The 12,476-nt window shown below is 38.5% G+C and overlaps 1 protein-coding gene across 31 annotated transcripts in view; it reads right to left on the minus strand.

The window, feature by feature from the left end:
- Positions 1 to 12,476, minus strand: part of Dst (dystonin) — a 455,117-nt gene that overhangs the window by 172,104 nt on the left and 270,537 nt on the right. For all 31 annotated transcript variants that reach the window (XM_063256887.1, XM_063256895.1, XM_063256898.1 and 28 more), the window contains 14 exons: positions 11,650 to 11,745; positions 10,933 to 11,058; positions 10,204 to 10,356; positions 9,709 to 9,863; positions 9,443 to 9,569; positions 8,471 to 8,654; positions 6,966 to 7,123; positions 6,293 to 6,471; positions 5,465 to 5,603; positions 4,076 to 4,269; positions 2,856 to 3,018; positions 2,005 to 2,088; positions 1,218 to 1,325; positions 471 to 569 (listed from right to left, as the gene is read on the minus strand). In XM_063256887.1, the coding sequence (XP_063112957.1) occupies positions 471 to 569; positions 1,218 to 1,325; positions 2,005 to 2,088; positions 2,856 to 3,018; positions 4,076 to 4,269; positions 5,465 to 5,603; positions 6,293 to 6,471; positions 6,966 to 7,123; positions 8,471 to 8,654; positions 9,443 to 9,569; positions 9,709 to 9,863; positions 10,204 to 10,356; positions 10,933 to 11,058; positions 11,650 to 11,745 (1,965 nt within the window). The remainder of the gene's footprint in view (positions 1 to 470; positions 570 to 1,217; positions 1,326 to 2,004; positions 2,089 to 2,855; positions 3,019 to 4,075; positions 4,270 to 5,464; positions 5,604 to 6,292; positions 6,472 to 6,965; positions 7,124 to 8,470; positions 8,655 to 9,442; positions 9,570 to 9,708; positions 9,864 to 10,203; positions 10,357 to 10,932; positions 11,059 to 11,649; positions 11,746 to 12,476) is intronic.

The following is a 12,476-nucleotide window of genomic DNA, read 5'->3' on the forward strand; positions in this document are numbered from 1 at the left end:
TAACAGTAATTGCAATACTTTAGAAAAATATAATTCTCAGCTGTGACAAAGCTGAAACCATTCTGCCGCACTGCCACATTTTCTAACTTAAGTAGCACCGCTGACAGTGACACCATCATACTAGAGTCTTCAGGTAAAAAAACTGCATTTGTTTTCGTTTGTCTGTTTGCAATGCTGCAGACTGAACCCAGGGCATTTGTCATGACAGACAAATGCTCTCCCACTGAACTACATCACCAGCCCACAGGCAGTGAAAATTTAAAAATACTCTGTTTGAGAGAATCTTTAAAAATAAACGAACAGAAATCCATGGCCATCACTCTTTTTCACCGTAGCTGAACAATGAAATAATTACCTGCATATTGTGTCAGTCATGTACATGATCACAGAACTTGTCACTGCTTCCCCAAACTGTATCCAGCCCCCCCTTGTATTCAGCTGCTCTCTATTTAACCACCCAAAGTTGTTACCTCCTCCTCTTCCAGTCTTTTTAATGAATCACTGGCAAATTTAATGTATTGTGTCATGAGTGTGACCAGAGCAGTGTACCGTGAACGCAGGTCCATGAACTGCAAGAAAAAAAATAATAACAAAAACATAATTTTCTTAACAAGCTGAATGAACTTTCAGTAACAATTACAGTGTTATCAAGGCTTTGGGAGAGTAAAACACACAAATCCCCTACAATTTATGGTGACTGAGTAGCCAGTCCACACTGTATGAAATACTTCCATTAAATTTAATTATGAAGTATGTATTTCTTTATAGTAACTAATCTTGAATTCATCTTGATGGTAAAATGGTTTTCTAAAACACACAATAAAATATATTGCTATGCAGTACTAAAAAGCACTCTGGTGGTAAACAGTGAACAGTGCACAGTGAACGGTGAACAGTGGTAAAGGTTGTACAACATTGTGATGCACTAGAATATCATGAAAGTACACTTTTTTCTTTGGTTTTCTGAGACAGGGTCTTTGAAAGTAGTCCAGGCTGGCCTTGAACTCACTATGTATCCCCAGCTGGCTCAAACTTGCTGTGATCCTCCTGCCTCAGCCTCCCAGGTGCTGGTATTACAGGTGTGTGCTACCATGCCTGGCTACAGTACATACTTTAAAACGGTAAGTTTTATGCATGTTTCATCACAATAAAAATAAAATTAATTTTTAGGATGCTGTTTCTTCCTTTTACAGCCCTTGCCCCACCCACTTTGTTACCTCCTGAATAATGACATCTGCCGAGCTCTGCATTCTTCGGCGCTTCACTGGAGATTTCTGCTGTGAATCGACCATGGCCCGGTAGGTCATTGTTTGCAATTCATAGTCCTGAGGAAGGGTCAGCATGATAAAATTAAAGCAATGCCCTGAAGCTTATGGAGGGAATCAGCCCAGGGAATTGGGACCTAGTTTCACTGAATTAATCGTGAATAAAGAAAATATTTTAAAACTACATTTTGAGAATTATTTCTAAGGTTGGGATAAAACAAGAAACATGTAAGTTGGTCTCTTACATGTAAGTAAAGTCTCTTTGGAAGCTTATGAAAGCATTTACTACATGACTGTAGTTGCAGTCAGGCTCCCTGTCCTTAGGTCAGGAATGGAACTGTGGCTGAACACTAAAGAGTCATTAATAAAAACCCAAAAAGTATGAGAAACATCTTGTTAGAAAATCAGAGCTTCTGTCAGTGTTAAAGAAGAGAAGTGATAAGAAAGCAGGCTTGGAGCTATGTACTTCTGCTGTGATGGGTGTGAGAGCGTTTGTTCACTGAGTTGTGTGTTTTGTTAGGGCGGCACATGTACTTATGCACCTGGTGAGAAGGGAAAGAGAGAATAAATCCATTAGGGGGGCTTTTGCTTGACTCCAGATTTTACAAAGAATTATTAGTTAAGTATAAAATAAGTGCGAATATGGAGCCTCTCTTTACATTTGAACAGAGTGAAATGTCCTTAAAAGTGTAGCATTACACACCTGAGTATTAAATTTGACTAATTTGAACCTTCTCACCTTTACTGCTGCCGAGTACTGTTCAGCATATTTTTGACATTCATCCATTTTGTTCTGTTTCATTTCTATTTCAGACACCAGCATCTGTAACAGTTTAAAAGACAGAAGAAAAGGAATTCTACGCTAGTCTACTTAAATGCTTAGCTACTAAGAAATACTCACATCCCTTAGCAGCCCAGCTCCTGAGCCCTCTGCACTCACTACACAACTTGCACTGTAGGAAAATTGTAAACCACCAGAGTAGGACTCGTAAAGGTCCCGTTCTCAAAAGTTTCCAAAGCAAAAAAATTATTTTTTTCGGTACCAGGGATTAACTCATGACCTCGTGATTCCCAGGCAGGCACTTATGCAGCTGAGCCAAATCCCCAGCGTAAAGCAGAAATTATGAAACTCCACAGCAATTATTCCAACAGACTTGACACTCTCGGCTACACCCATGTCTGATGAAAACAGAATTAGAAATTACTGCTGGCCCCTAACAATGGAAGGGAAGTCCTAAGGCATTCAACGGTCTGTCCAATATAACTGCTTAACATTTACTTCTAAGGCATTTCAATTGTGCAGGAACCCACAAAACTATTGTGACCAGCAAAATATCCAAAAGATTTCCATAGAAATTTGAAAACATATCCCAACATGCCTCTTCTTTATTATCAATGCTTCCAAAAACAACTTCAAGGCAATAAAAGCCAGTGGCATTTGTGGTTTTGAGTAGCAGGATTTTAGAATTTATTACACGTTCCCACTTTTCTCTAAAGAGTTGTTATTGTTTTAACGTAGGAAAGGAAGATAAAGCTTGCGACTGATCAAGTGCAGAGACAACCTTAGCACAAGTGATCTTTCTGATGTACCTTCTGCTGATTCAACTGTGTGGCTAAAGCCTTGCTGTTTTCAGGCTGATTCTCCTGAATCTTTCTCTGAGTAGTTTCGACCTGCTGGATCCAGTCGTCTAAAGGATGATAGGTATCTCTGTAGTACTTCAGGGATTTCCCAATGCTCTCTAATTCTCGTAACCTAAGAAAATAGTAATGGAACAGTCACAGTTTCCCCCAGAATCCATGAGGAGTAGAAGGTACAGGGAAGGGAGAGACAAGGACTGCCTTCTGCTTCTCCAGCACAGTATGGGGTGGGTGTAACCACTGAGCTCTGTGTCCAAGGGGAACACCACGCTGGCAGCTGGCCAAGAGCAGAGTGTGAATTCTTTACTCCAGCTCTCAGGAAACACAATTGTACTGATTGTTTTAGGGATAAGGCTGAGACACAAATGCCAAAATGAGGAAAAACTAGAGACTTCAACATAAGTTTTACCAATCAGAATGTCTCGAAAGCCAAGACTTGTATCAAACAACAGTTCAATTTTGAAATGGGAAGACAGTTCAATGAATGCTCAGTGTGGGTTCAGCTGTACCTCAATACCTGTTGGTACAATTTTAAACTCAACACACTGGACCTATGGACCTGTGGGTCAGGTATTTCACAGAAATAAGATAATATATATGGAAATCATTTTACTGCTCAAGAAGAGAATATCACAAAGCATTCAATTTATATTAATATAAAAATAAAAATAAATGAGAAAAGATACCAATTTTTTTTCTAATGGGCCCTAAAAGCATCCCATTCACTTCTATGTTTCTAATTTAGTCATCGAGCAAGTAACTTTAGCTTTCTTGTATCCCCAATTAAAATGAACATCAAAACACTTTAATTTATTCATATTTATTAGACTAAATATATATTGCTATATAGAACCCTATTAAAAGATGTATGATTTAGTTACTTGAATACTGACTGATAATAACTACAGAAATATATTCTTTTTCTTACAAAAAGGCAAATAGATTATCAATGCAAATGCCAGAATACATCAGTAGTTTTAATAACTTGGAGGTAAACATGCTCACCTTGAAGTTTAATATCTTGCTAAAATATACTATGTAAGAAAACAATATTACTGGGTAGAAGCCCTATAATTAATATACTGGAACTTTCTAAAAGCCTGATAAACTAGATTTTCTTCAGTATATGCAGACATTAATCTGTGCTTAAACTGAACAAAAAGAATACCGACCTGTTGTCAATCTGCATGTGGACGTTTTGCCATCTTTCAACTAACTGATCTGCTTTTTCTTTGTGCCAGTCAAAGTCAAGGTCTCGTTCTTTATACATTTTAAACATTTCATCACTGATGGCTTTTGCTTTCTGCAGCTCATCCTCCAGCGCATGGAACACCTCCCGCTTTGCATCTACTTCAGATCGCCATTGCTAAGATACACCAATTGGTGAGAGTTACAAAAATGTTACCAGCCAGTCACGGTGAACACACTATTTGCCTAATGTTACAACTTACTTAACAATAACTACATAAAATCAGATAAAGAAAAGACTACTTTTCATGTATTGTACTAGCTTTAACCTTATTAAATGGAGAATATTTGACCACCCTTTCACACTTTGAGTTTTAAAAAATGACAAGTTTTATAAGGTCTTACCTAATAAACTATGCATATCAGTAAAATACATTCCATAAGCTAGTTTGTTACCTCATTAATAGAAAAGTTTTTTCTATTATTTGTTACTGATCCCATTGTTTATTTTTTCACTTATTTTTTCAAAAAATAGTGTTTTATGAACTACCACACTGTTATAATATACTTTAAACGTGCAATAAGGTAGCCTTTAAATCTGAGGTGGTCTTAAAGATAATAAATAAGAATTCCAAATGTATGATTTTTTTTTTAACTTTTTTTTTTTTTTTTAAATCGGTACCAGGGATCGAACTCACGACCTCCTGCTTGCAAGGCAGGTGCTTATGCTGCTGAGCTAAATCCCCAAATGTATGTTTTTTATTATGCTTTACTTTTCTTTTATTTTTAATTATTGTTTATATTTTCAATTAAAAATGTACAAAATAAAATTACATTGCTAGTCTTGTAAGAGCTATACAATTTTCTTTACCTATATCTGCAGTAGTTTACCTAATCCCACAGTTTAAAATGAATAGATGCACTAAAAATCATCGAGTTAACTTTACAATGCTTTGCAGCAGTTTTATTTGGTGGTTTATATGCAGAAATTCAGATACATACAAGTACAATTACCAGGCTTTCACTTTCTTAGATTAACTACTGTTTTTACTGTCTTGGTATCTTAAAATTAGCTATCTCTATTACTATTAACTTAATTTTTAGTTTGAATTCCTCTTGCCATTAACACTAATTATCTATGAAAAGGTGCTCACAAAAAGTCCAAACTTCAAATGAAAAGTGCATTATTCAAACTAAAATAACTTAATGCATATATTTACAGTAAGCTGTAGAATTACAGACACATGAATTGGAACAAATACATTTGAAAGTACAAGTTGGATATCTGGTGCTTTATGTTTTAAGATGAACTCAATGTAGGAGAAATATTTGAGGAATACGAATTAAAAAATATCTACAAGTAAGATGCTTACCTTTAAAGTACTTATTAAGTTCTCAATATTATTCTTGTCAGCTATAACTGCTTCTTCTTCACACAGTTTGGTTTCATAGAGTTTAACAAGGGCTTCTGCAGCTTGAGTGTTTTTTAATACCAAATTGACTGTTTTCAACCTTTAAAAGGGAAATAAATCATAACCCCTGTTGTTAATGTTTATTCTTGCATAATGTACTCCCAAAGCACCATTTCCACTGTGTAGTACTCATCAAAGAACACTCCACAAACACACTCGCTATCAGACAGCCATCTAGCTGGGAGCAGGCCGGATACTGAAAATTAAGCCTGGGTCTCTGCACTGATGAGCTACACTCCCGAGGGGTTTTTTTCCCCTCAAAACATGGGTTAGCTGACTCACTAAGCTGTGCTGCTGAGGCTGAGGTCTTCTCGGCCTCCCAGAGGACTAGGATCACAGGCATGAACCATTACAGCCTTTACTTTTTTTGACTGACACCATGTACTCTAATTCACGTCTACCTCACACGTGGTATTTAAGAAAAGAGATTCTAACATAAGACAGTCTTTACACTAGTTGGGGCAAAGAATGAGAGAAGAACCTGTAAGATACCACAGCCAAGCTATGAAATGAAATGTGGGAAGATCATACTATTGCTATACACAAATCTCTAAGGCACATCTTCTTCCAACATGGAGAATTGTCAAAAGCCATATAGATATTTAATGTATTTCTTAAGACAAAATAAAATTGGACATTTATGTTCATAAAAATGAACTTTTAAATTAACAGCATACAAAGATGAGGGCTGTTTGAAGCACATTACGCAGGAATACAGCAGTCACTCACTTCTCTATGCACGTAGAGGACATGGAGTAGATGTGGTTCATGTTCTGAACCACCGTGCTGAGCTCAGATCGCAGGGTGGGCATGGACGGAGAAGCTGCTGCCTGGCTGAAGAACTCTTCACACTTATTTGTGATTGATCCCAAATCATCTTTAAGTTGTTCCAGCTCTTTCTTTAGTTTCTACAAAACACAGAATGAAAAAAAAAAAAAAAAACACATAGATATTACACAATCATGTCAAATGGAATATTTTTCTTAAAACAATTTAGAAACCCATTTTACTTTATCACTTCTGACTTAAACATTTACATATTCTTCAATTTTTCTTCAACCAAGAGGTTAAGATATGGCATTCCAGCTTTACAATTAACAATGCAATTTCCTACCTGTTGGTGTGTCCTTAAACCCAAACACCTAACTTAGCACTCTGGCACACCAGAGTGTGAGGCTGTGAAGTCAAAAGCATGCGAAGAAGGATACCTGCTCCTGTGTTTCCCTGGCTAGAAAGGGAACTGAACTGTAGCATCCTGCTTTACAATTACCAATAAATACTTGATTTGACCTCACCAAATAACCAATGTGCAAAGCTGAGCACATAAGAAATTACAAGAGGGGACATTTAAGGGGCACTAAGAAACTAACTTGTTTTTTCTTAACACATGTATAACTCTCACCTCTTGTTCTGTGATTCTGAACACACTTTCATGCAAATCATCTCTTTCCAGAGGAGTTCGGATCTGTCTAATCAACCGATCTTCACAGTTCTCTAACCGAAGTCTAATGTTCCTAACTTCAGAAATGTATAGATTATAAATGGATTCCTCTTGCTCCTCTGTGGAGATAAATATGTTATTTAGAAAATATCTTCTCTACTTTGGGGGCCCTTGTTCTTGTTTTAGCAAAAGCTTTACTATTATATAGTCACAGCTGGTCAGACTAATAGTTCAGAACAATCCCTGTTATCAGAAACTCACCTGAAGGAAATAAACCTTAAAATGACTGTTAAAAATTAAGAAGAGTTAATAAAATTTCTCTAATGCCCTTGAAGTACCAGTTTCTGATTTATGATGCCCAAAGAAATAAATACGCTCTTCTATAAAAAGATAACATAAAAGTTCATAAAAATTAAATTATATTGCAGGTGAATTACAAAAACTATAAATACTTAAAAATGAAAAGCACTACCAGCCACCAGGGAAAAACAACAAGGAAGCCATACTCTCACCACCCACAATGTGCCAGCAGAGGCTGAGCCAGCCAGGCAGAAGCAGCAAGGAAGCTGGGTGGCCTCCCTGTGTGCCAGCAGAGGACCTGCTGTCCGGGGAGAAGAGCAAGGAAGTCACCTCTACCTCCCTCCCACTACCCCTAAGCAACCAGATGCACCCCAGGCTGAGAGGATGATAACTGGAGTAGTGAAGAAACCTGGCATTTACGTTGTCTGAATGACTGTGCAGGCCTGGGAACAGCAGTCTAGGCAACTATTTAGAGGATTACAATATGTTATATAGTAACAACTGTGGATTTCCTACTATCCCATCATGGTTTTGTTTTGCTTCATTTTACTGTTCTGTTTTACTCCTCTTAAAATCATTTAGAACAAAAGCAGGTAAGGAATGTGTTAGATGTTCAAGACTTAATAAAGTAGATATTACTAATAAAATCACTTATCTCCAGTATCAAAAGTTCAGAAATTGTATTTAATAATAGTTAACTAAACAAAACCTTTTGCTTTGCTGTGCTTTTATAAAACTGTGCATGTAGGAAAATCTACTTTTCTGAAATATGAAGGATCACTACTCTATTACCATGAAAAACTGAAAATGTTGAAAGTATATGAAATTTCATCATTTGTTGGCACTACATGGTTGGCACCTTTTTGTTAATTCATCATTCAGAAGTTAATGAGTCATTTTATTTTTTGCATTGTCCTATATCAGACATTTTTTTTTTTTTTTTTTTTTTTTTTTTTTTTTTGCAGAGCTGGGGATTAAACCCAGGAATTTGTATGCCTGCCAAATACCTATCACTAAATCATACTTTTTCTAGTAGCTGGGCAACTGTTTATCATAGGCAGCGTGAGTGGTGCAATATATATAAGATTGAGATCACCACTGAGATTGGAAATAGAACACACTAAACAGCCACTGGGGGATAAAAGACAGAAATCCTTATACTTTACCTCTTTCTGCAGATTTAAGAAGTTCTTGATAATACTGCTTACATACATTAACTTCTTTTTCCAGTTGTGTTATGTCTGAGCCTGAAAACACTTGAGATTCCTGGCTATCTTCCAGAAAATCTTCAAAACGGGACTGTAGATTACTCAGAACTTGCTGGTGCTCACCAGGCAACATTGTCTTTATCTTGAAAGGAACAAAGAGCAATGTATTAAGGGCTAAACAGGAATGATATCCATTTCAAGTTGGTCTCATGGCATATTCCAGCTTACATTAACAGTCATAAATAAAAGAACCATTTAAATTCCTTACATTTTTTATTAGCAATTTCTGGTTTTGGAATCAGTCAAATTGAACAAGTCAATGAAAGTTAATAAATGAAATCAAACTATACCAGTACTCTGTATGTCTAAATAGTATGCCCTATCTCCCTATCTTTCAGAAAGCATGAAATGAAACCTGTGTTCCCTAGATTATGGTTTAGATCAAGAATGTCCCTCAAAAACCCCATGGGCTCACAGACAGGACTTTTAGAAGGCAACCAAATTGGGGGAGGGGGGGTGGAATACAGCAGACCTCCTCATAACAGGAGGTGGTCACTGGGTTCTAACCTGGAGGGGTGTCTACTTCCCAGGCACTTTCCTCACACCTGCTTCCTGGCACCATGATGTGAGCAGCTTTCTACTGCCCAGGTCCATCAGCTCCGACTTCTTGTAATAGAACCAGCTGACTATGAACTTAAACCATGAGCCAAAATAAACCTTTCCTTCTTTACATTGTGGGTGTCAGGTGTTTAGTCCCAGGGATGAGGATAGTGACTAGGACATTAATTCTCAGAAAGTGTCTTGTACATGTCAGGCATTAACAGGTAACACTGTATCTAGGGAACAGGCATGTATCTGCTGGACTCTATCTTACTCTAGCAAATACCAACTCCACCTGAGGACTAAAGTAATGTGTACACTTATACTTACTGAAGCCACGTTGCTAGCTCGAACACCATCAATTTCATTGATGAGATTATGCCAGGACACTACACTCTTCATGTTTATGTGAGATTCATGCCAAAGAGCGAGGACATTCTGATACTGCTGCTCAATTCTGAAACATGATAGAAACCATGTCTTTTTATGGCAGTTTCTGCAAACATGCTAAACCTTGATCCTAGAGAGCATGGCTGTTTCTTTCATCTTCAGAAAGCCTCCAAACCAGCTACATTTAATATTGAATGCATACACACCTATTCGCGAAGTCAACTGCCTCTTTGTTTGGTGGAGGAACAGTGAAGCACACAGAGGGAACCATAGCCTCATTCCCAGTAGGACTAATGACCTTCCACTTAGCACGGTGAGAGTTGTTTGCCAAAACACATTCATCATCTTTGTAAATGGTTATCTAGTTTTAAATGAAAAACAGAACAACTAAATGAGGGCACCATTAACTAATCTCTTAATGCTCAATCCTGAGATTGTTTTTATGAGATGCAAAAACTTTATCATAAACGAGGATTTTGATACCTTTTTAAAAACACATGAATAAGCCAGGTGTAGAGGCACACACCTGTGATCCCCACTCTCAGGATGCTGAGGCAGGAGGATTCCTCTGACATCAAAGCCAGACCAGTTTACACATTAAGTTCAAGGCCAGTTGAACTATACAGGAAGACCTTGTTTCAAAAAACCAAAACAAAAAAGGGACAATGACAGAAACTGTTATTTTCAAGACTTTTAAGTACCTCAATTTGTCTGTAGTCACAGATAGCCATGATGGGGATAGAGGTTTTGAGTGGATAGTCAGGGTTCCTTGGCTTGAGCTGGATTATGGTTTTTGCTCTCCCCATCAGGCTTGCCACTGTGCTCTTGTACTGCAGGAGTTCTTCTTTCTCCTCCTAAGCAACCGAGAGAATGGATTTTAAAAAGTAAAAGATACATACTCCAAGGGCTCACACAGAAACTTCACCAGCGAAGCACTCCTGACTACCTGCGCTCAGTTTCCATCCTTGCTCAGTCCCTCAAGTGGATTGGTGGTTTCCCTTCTCCAGCAGTTCCCAAATGGAACATAACACATACATTCTGCTCATGTAACCTGCATTGTTTAGCTACCCTCCAACATGCAAGCACCACAAAGGCAGAGATTTTTGTCTGTTTTGTTCACAGTTTCATCTCTGCATCCCAAAACAGTGCCAGGACAAAGAATATTTTTAACAAGTATTTGTGAAATGAACAACTAAATACACCCATACAAAGAACACCATTAAAGTATTTTAAAACATGAAGGCTTTCACGTAAAAAAAAAAAAACACTTTTTTTGAATTTATCAAAAATACTAGTGTTTAAATGTTTACTTGAATGAATTGAAAATGTCAAATGCCAAAAAAATACAAAGTTCTACACATATAAAAATACAATAAAGCATTCATTGTTAGTAAATGTTAGCAATGACACACAGGGTTTTGGGTCAGTACCATTGATTCCTGGACAAGGTCTTCCAGCTTATGAATGCTGCTCGATCTGTCACAGCTGTACTTCCGTTGAATGGCATCTTTTAGATTTTTTAGATAATCAGTAGCTTCTTTGGCATCACTGAAAAACTAAGAAAAATAAAATGTGATTTCAGTGTGCTAGTTGCCTGCAGAGAGCACAAGGGTGCCCAAGTCCTATGTGCCACTCACAACTGAGAACAAAATAAAGCATAAAAAAATACACTCATCTTCCTCTGAACTCAACCACCCCAAACCTTAGATGGCTCTCAGTGGGGACTGAGTCTCTCAGGTTTCCAGGTGTGTACTGAGCTTAGACTCTGTATTATCTTGATGAAAGGTCTATTTTACTTTAGGCTTCTGTTAATTTTTAAGGAGGCTGGAACTCTAAGGATATCTTAAGTCTCCTAAAAAATAAAATGAAGAGCTCATTTGGTTCACTCTCCATAATGAAGAACACTTCCTTAATTGGAGACATGTTTGTAAATAAAAAGACTGTACAGTGTGTCGGGTCTTTAAAGGATCTCTGTTTTAACAGCAGGCTGCATCTCTCCTGCAGGATATGAATGCAACCCTTTGTCCTACAAGGAAGACTTCAGTTATATCACTACATGTCTATGTATACTAATAAATCATGAAGATTTCCAAAAGTCAGCTGCAAGCCCAAGGCTGTCTAATGAAGCTGTAATTCTACCCACATACCTCCAAATACGCAGTGTTCTCCTTTATGTGCTGTTCCACACACTGGCAGAGTTGTAGGACCCAGCTCCACTGTGTCTGCATTGCTGCTTTGTAGGCCTTAAAAATAAAACACAGGACCTTCAGGAGAACATGGCGGATAGATAACAGCAGCTACAGAGGCTCTCTGAGATACCCAGCTTAGAATCCAGGAATGGTGTGGTGTGAGGAGTCCTAAGCAAGGGGAGATGTACCCTGCCAACCCAGGAACAAACTAAGCTGAGAGAAACCACCTGGAAATGCAATCCCGGTGCTACAACCGGAACAGATAAAATCTCAGCGTGGAAGCTGGAACCCCTGGCACTGGAAGCCACGATTTCAATTTCCTGCTGCTACTGCTGCATCTGAATCGGCACAGCAGGGAGAGAGACCTGCGAAAGGTCTGAGAGCAGGAATCGGCGAACGGAGTTGAGAGCAGGACTGGCAGAGAGCCCTGCATCGACCTGCAGTGAATGAGAGGAACGGGGACCCTTCCATCGACTAGGAGGCTCCAAAAGAGGACATTCTGGGACTGGACAGACTAGCTAGAACAGGACGCTGCAGTGACTTCAGTCACATAATCCCCTCTCAAGCGGGATTGGTGTGGAGTACTTGGCCTGGGTTACATGCTGACTAAGACCCAGTAGGCTAGCTCAAACCAGGTCCCTGCGCCTAGTGGTGCACCCTAGCAGTGAAGCCTCCAGTAGGTGACCGGGAGGGGCAGGCCCAGCAGAGGCTGCCCAGATCTGTGTCTCCTTAGTACCCTGCAGTGGGCGAGAACACCTAGCTGGCAGATTCAAACAAACTGTAAC

This window comes from Cavia porcellus, unplaced genomic scaffold, assembly GCF_034190915.1.
Source record: "Cavia porcellus strain 051 isolate PalLab524CR breed Dunkin Hartley unplaced genomic scaffold, mCavPor4.1 scaffold_10, whole genome shotgun sequence".
Lineage (NCBI taxonomy): Eukaryota > Metazoa > Chordata > Mammalia > Rodentia > Caviidae > Cavia > Cavia porcellus.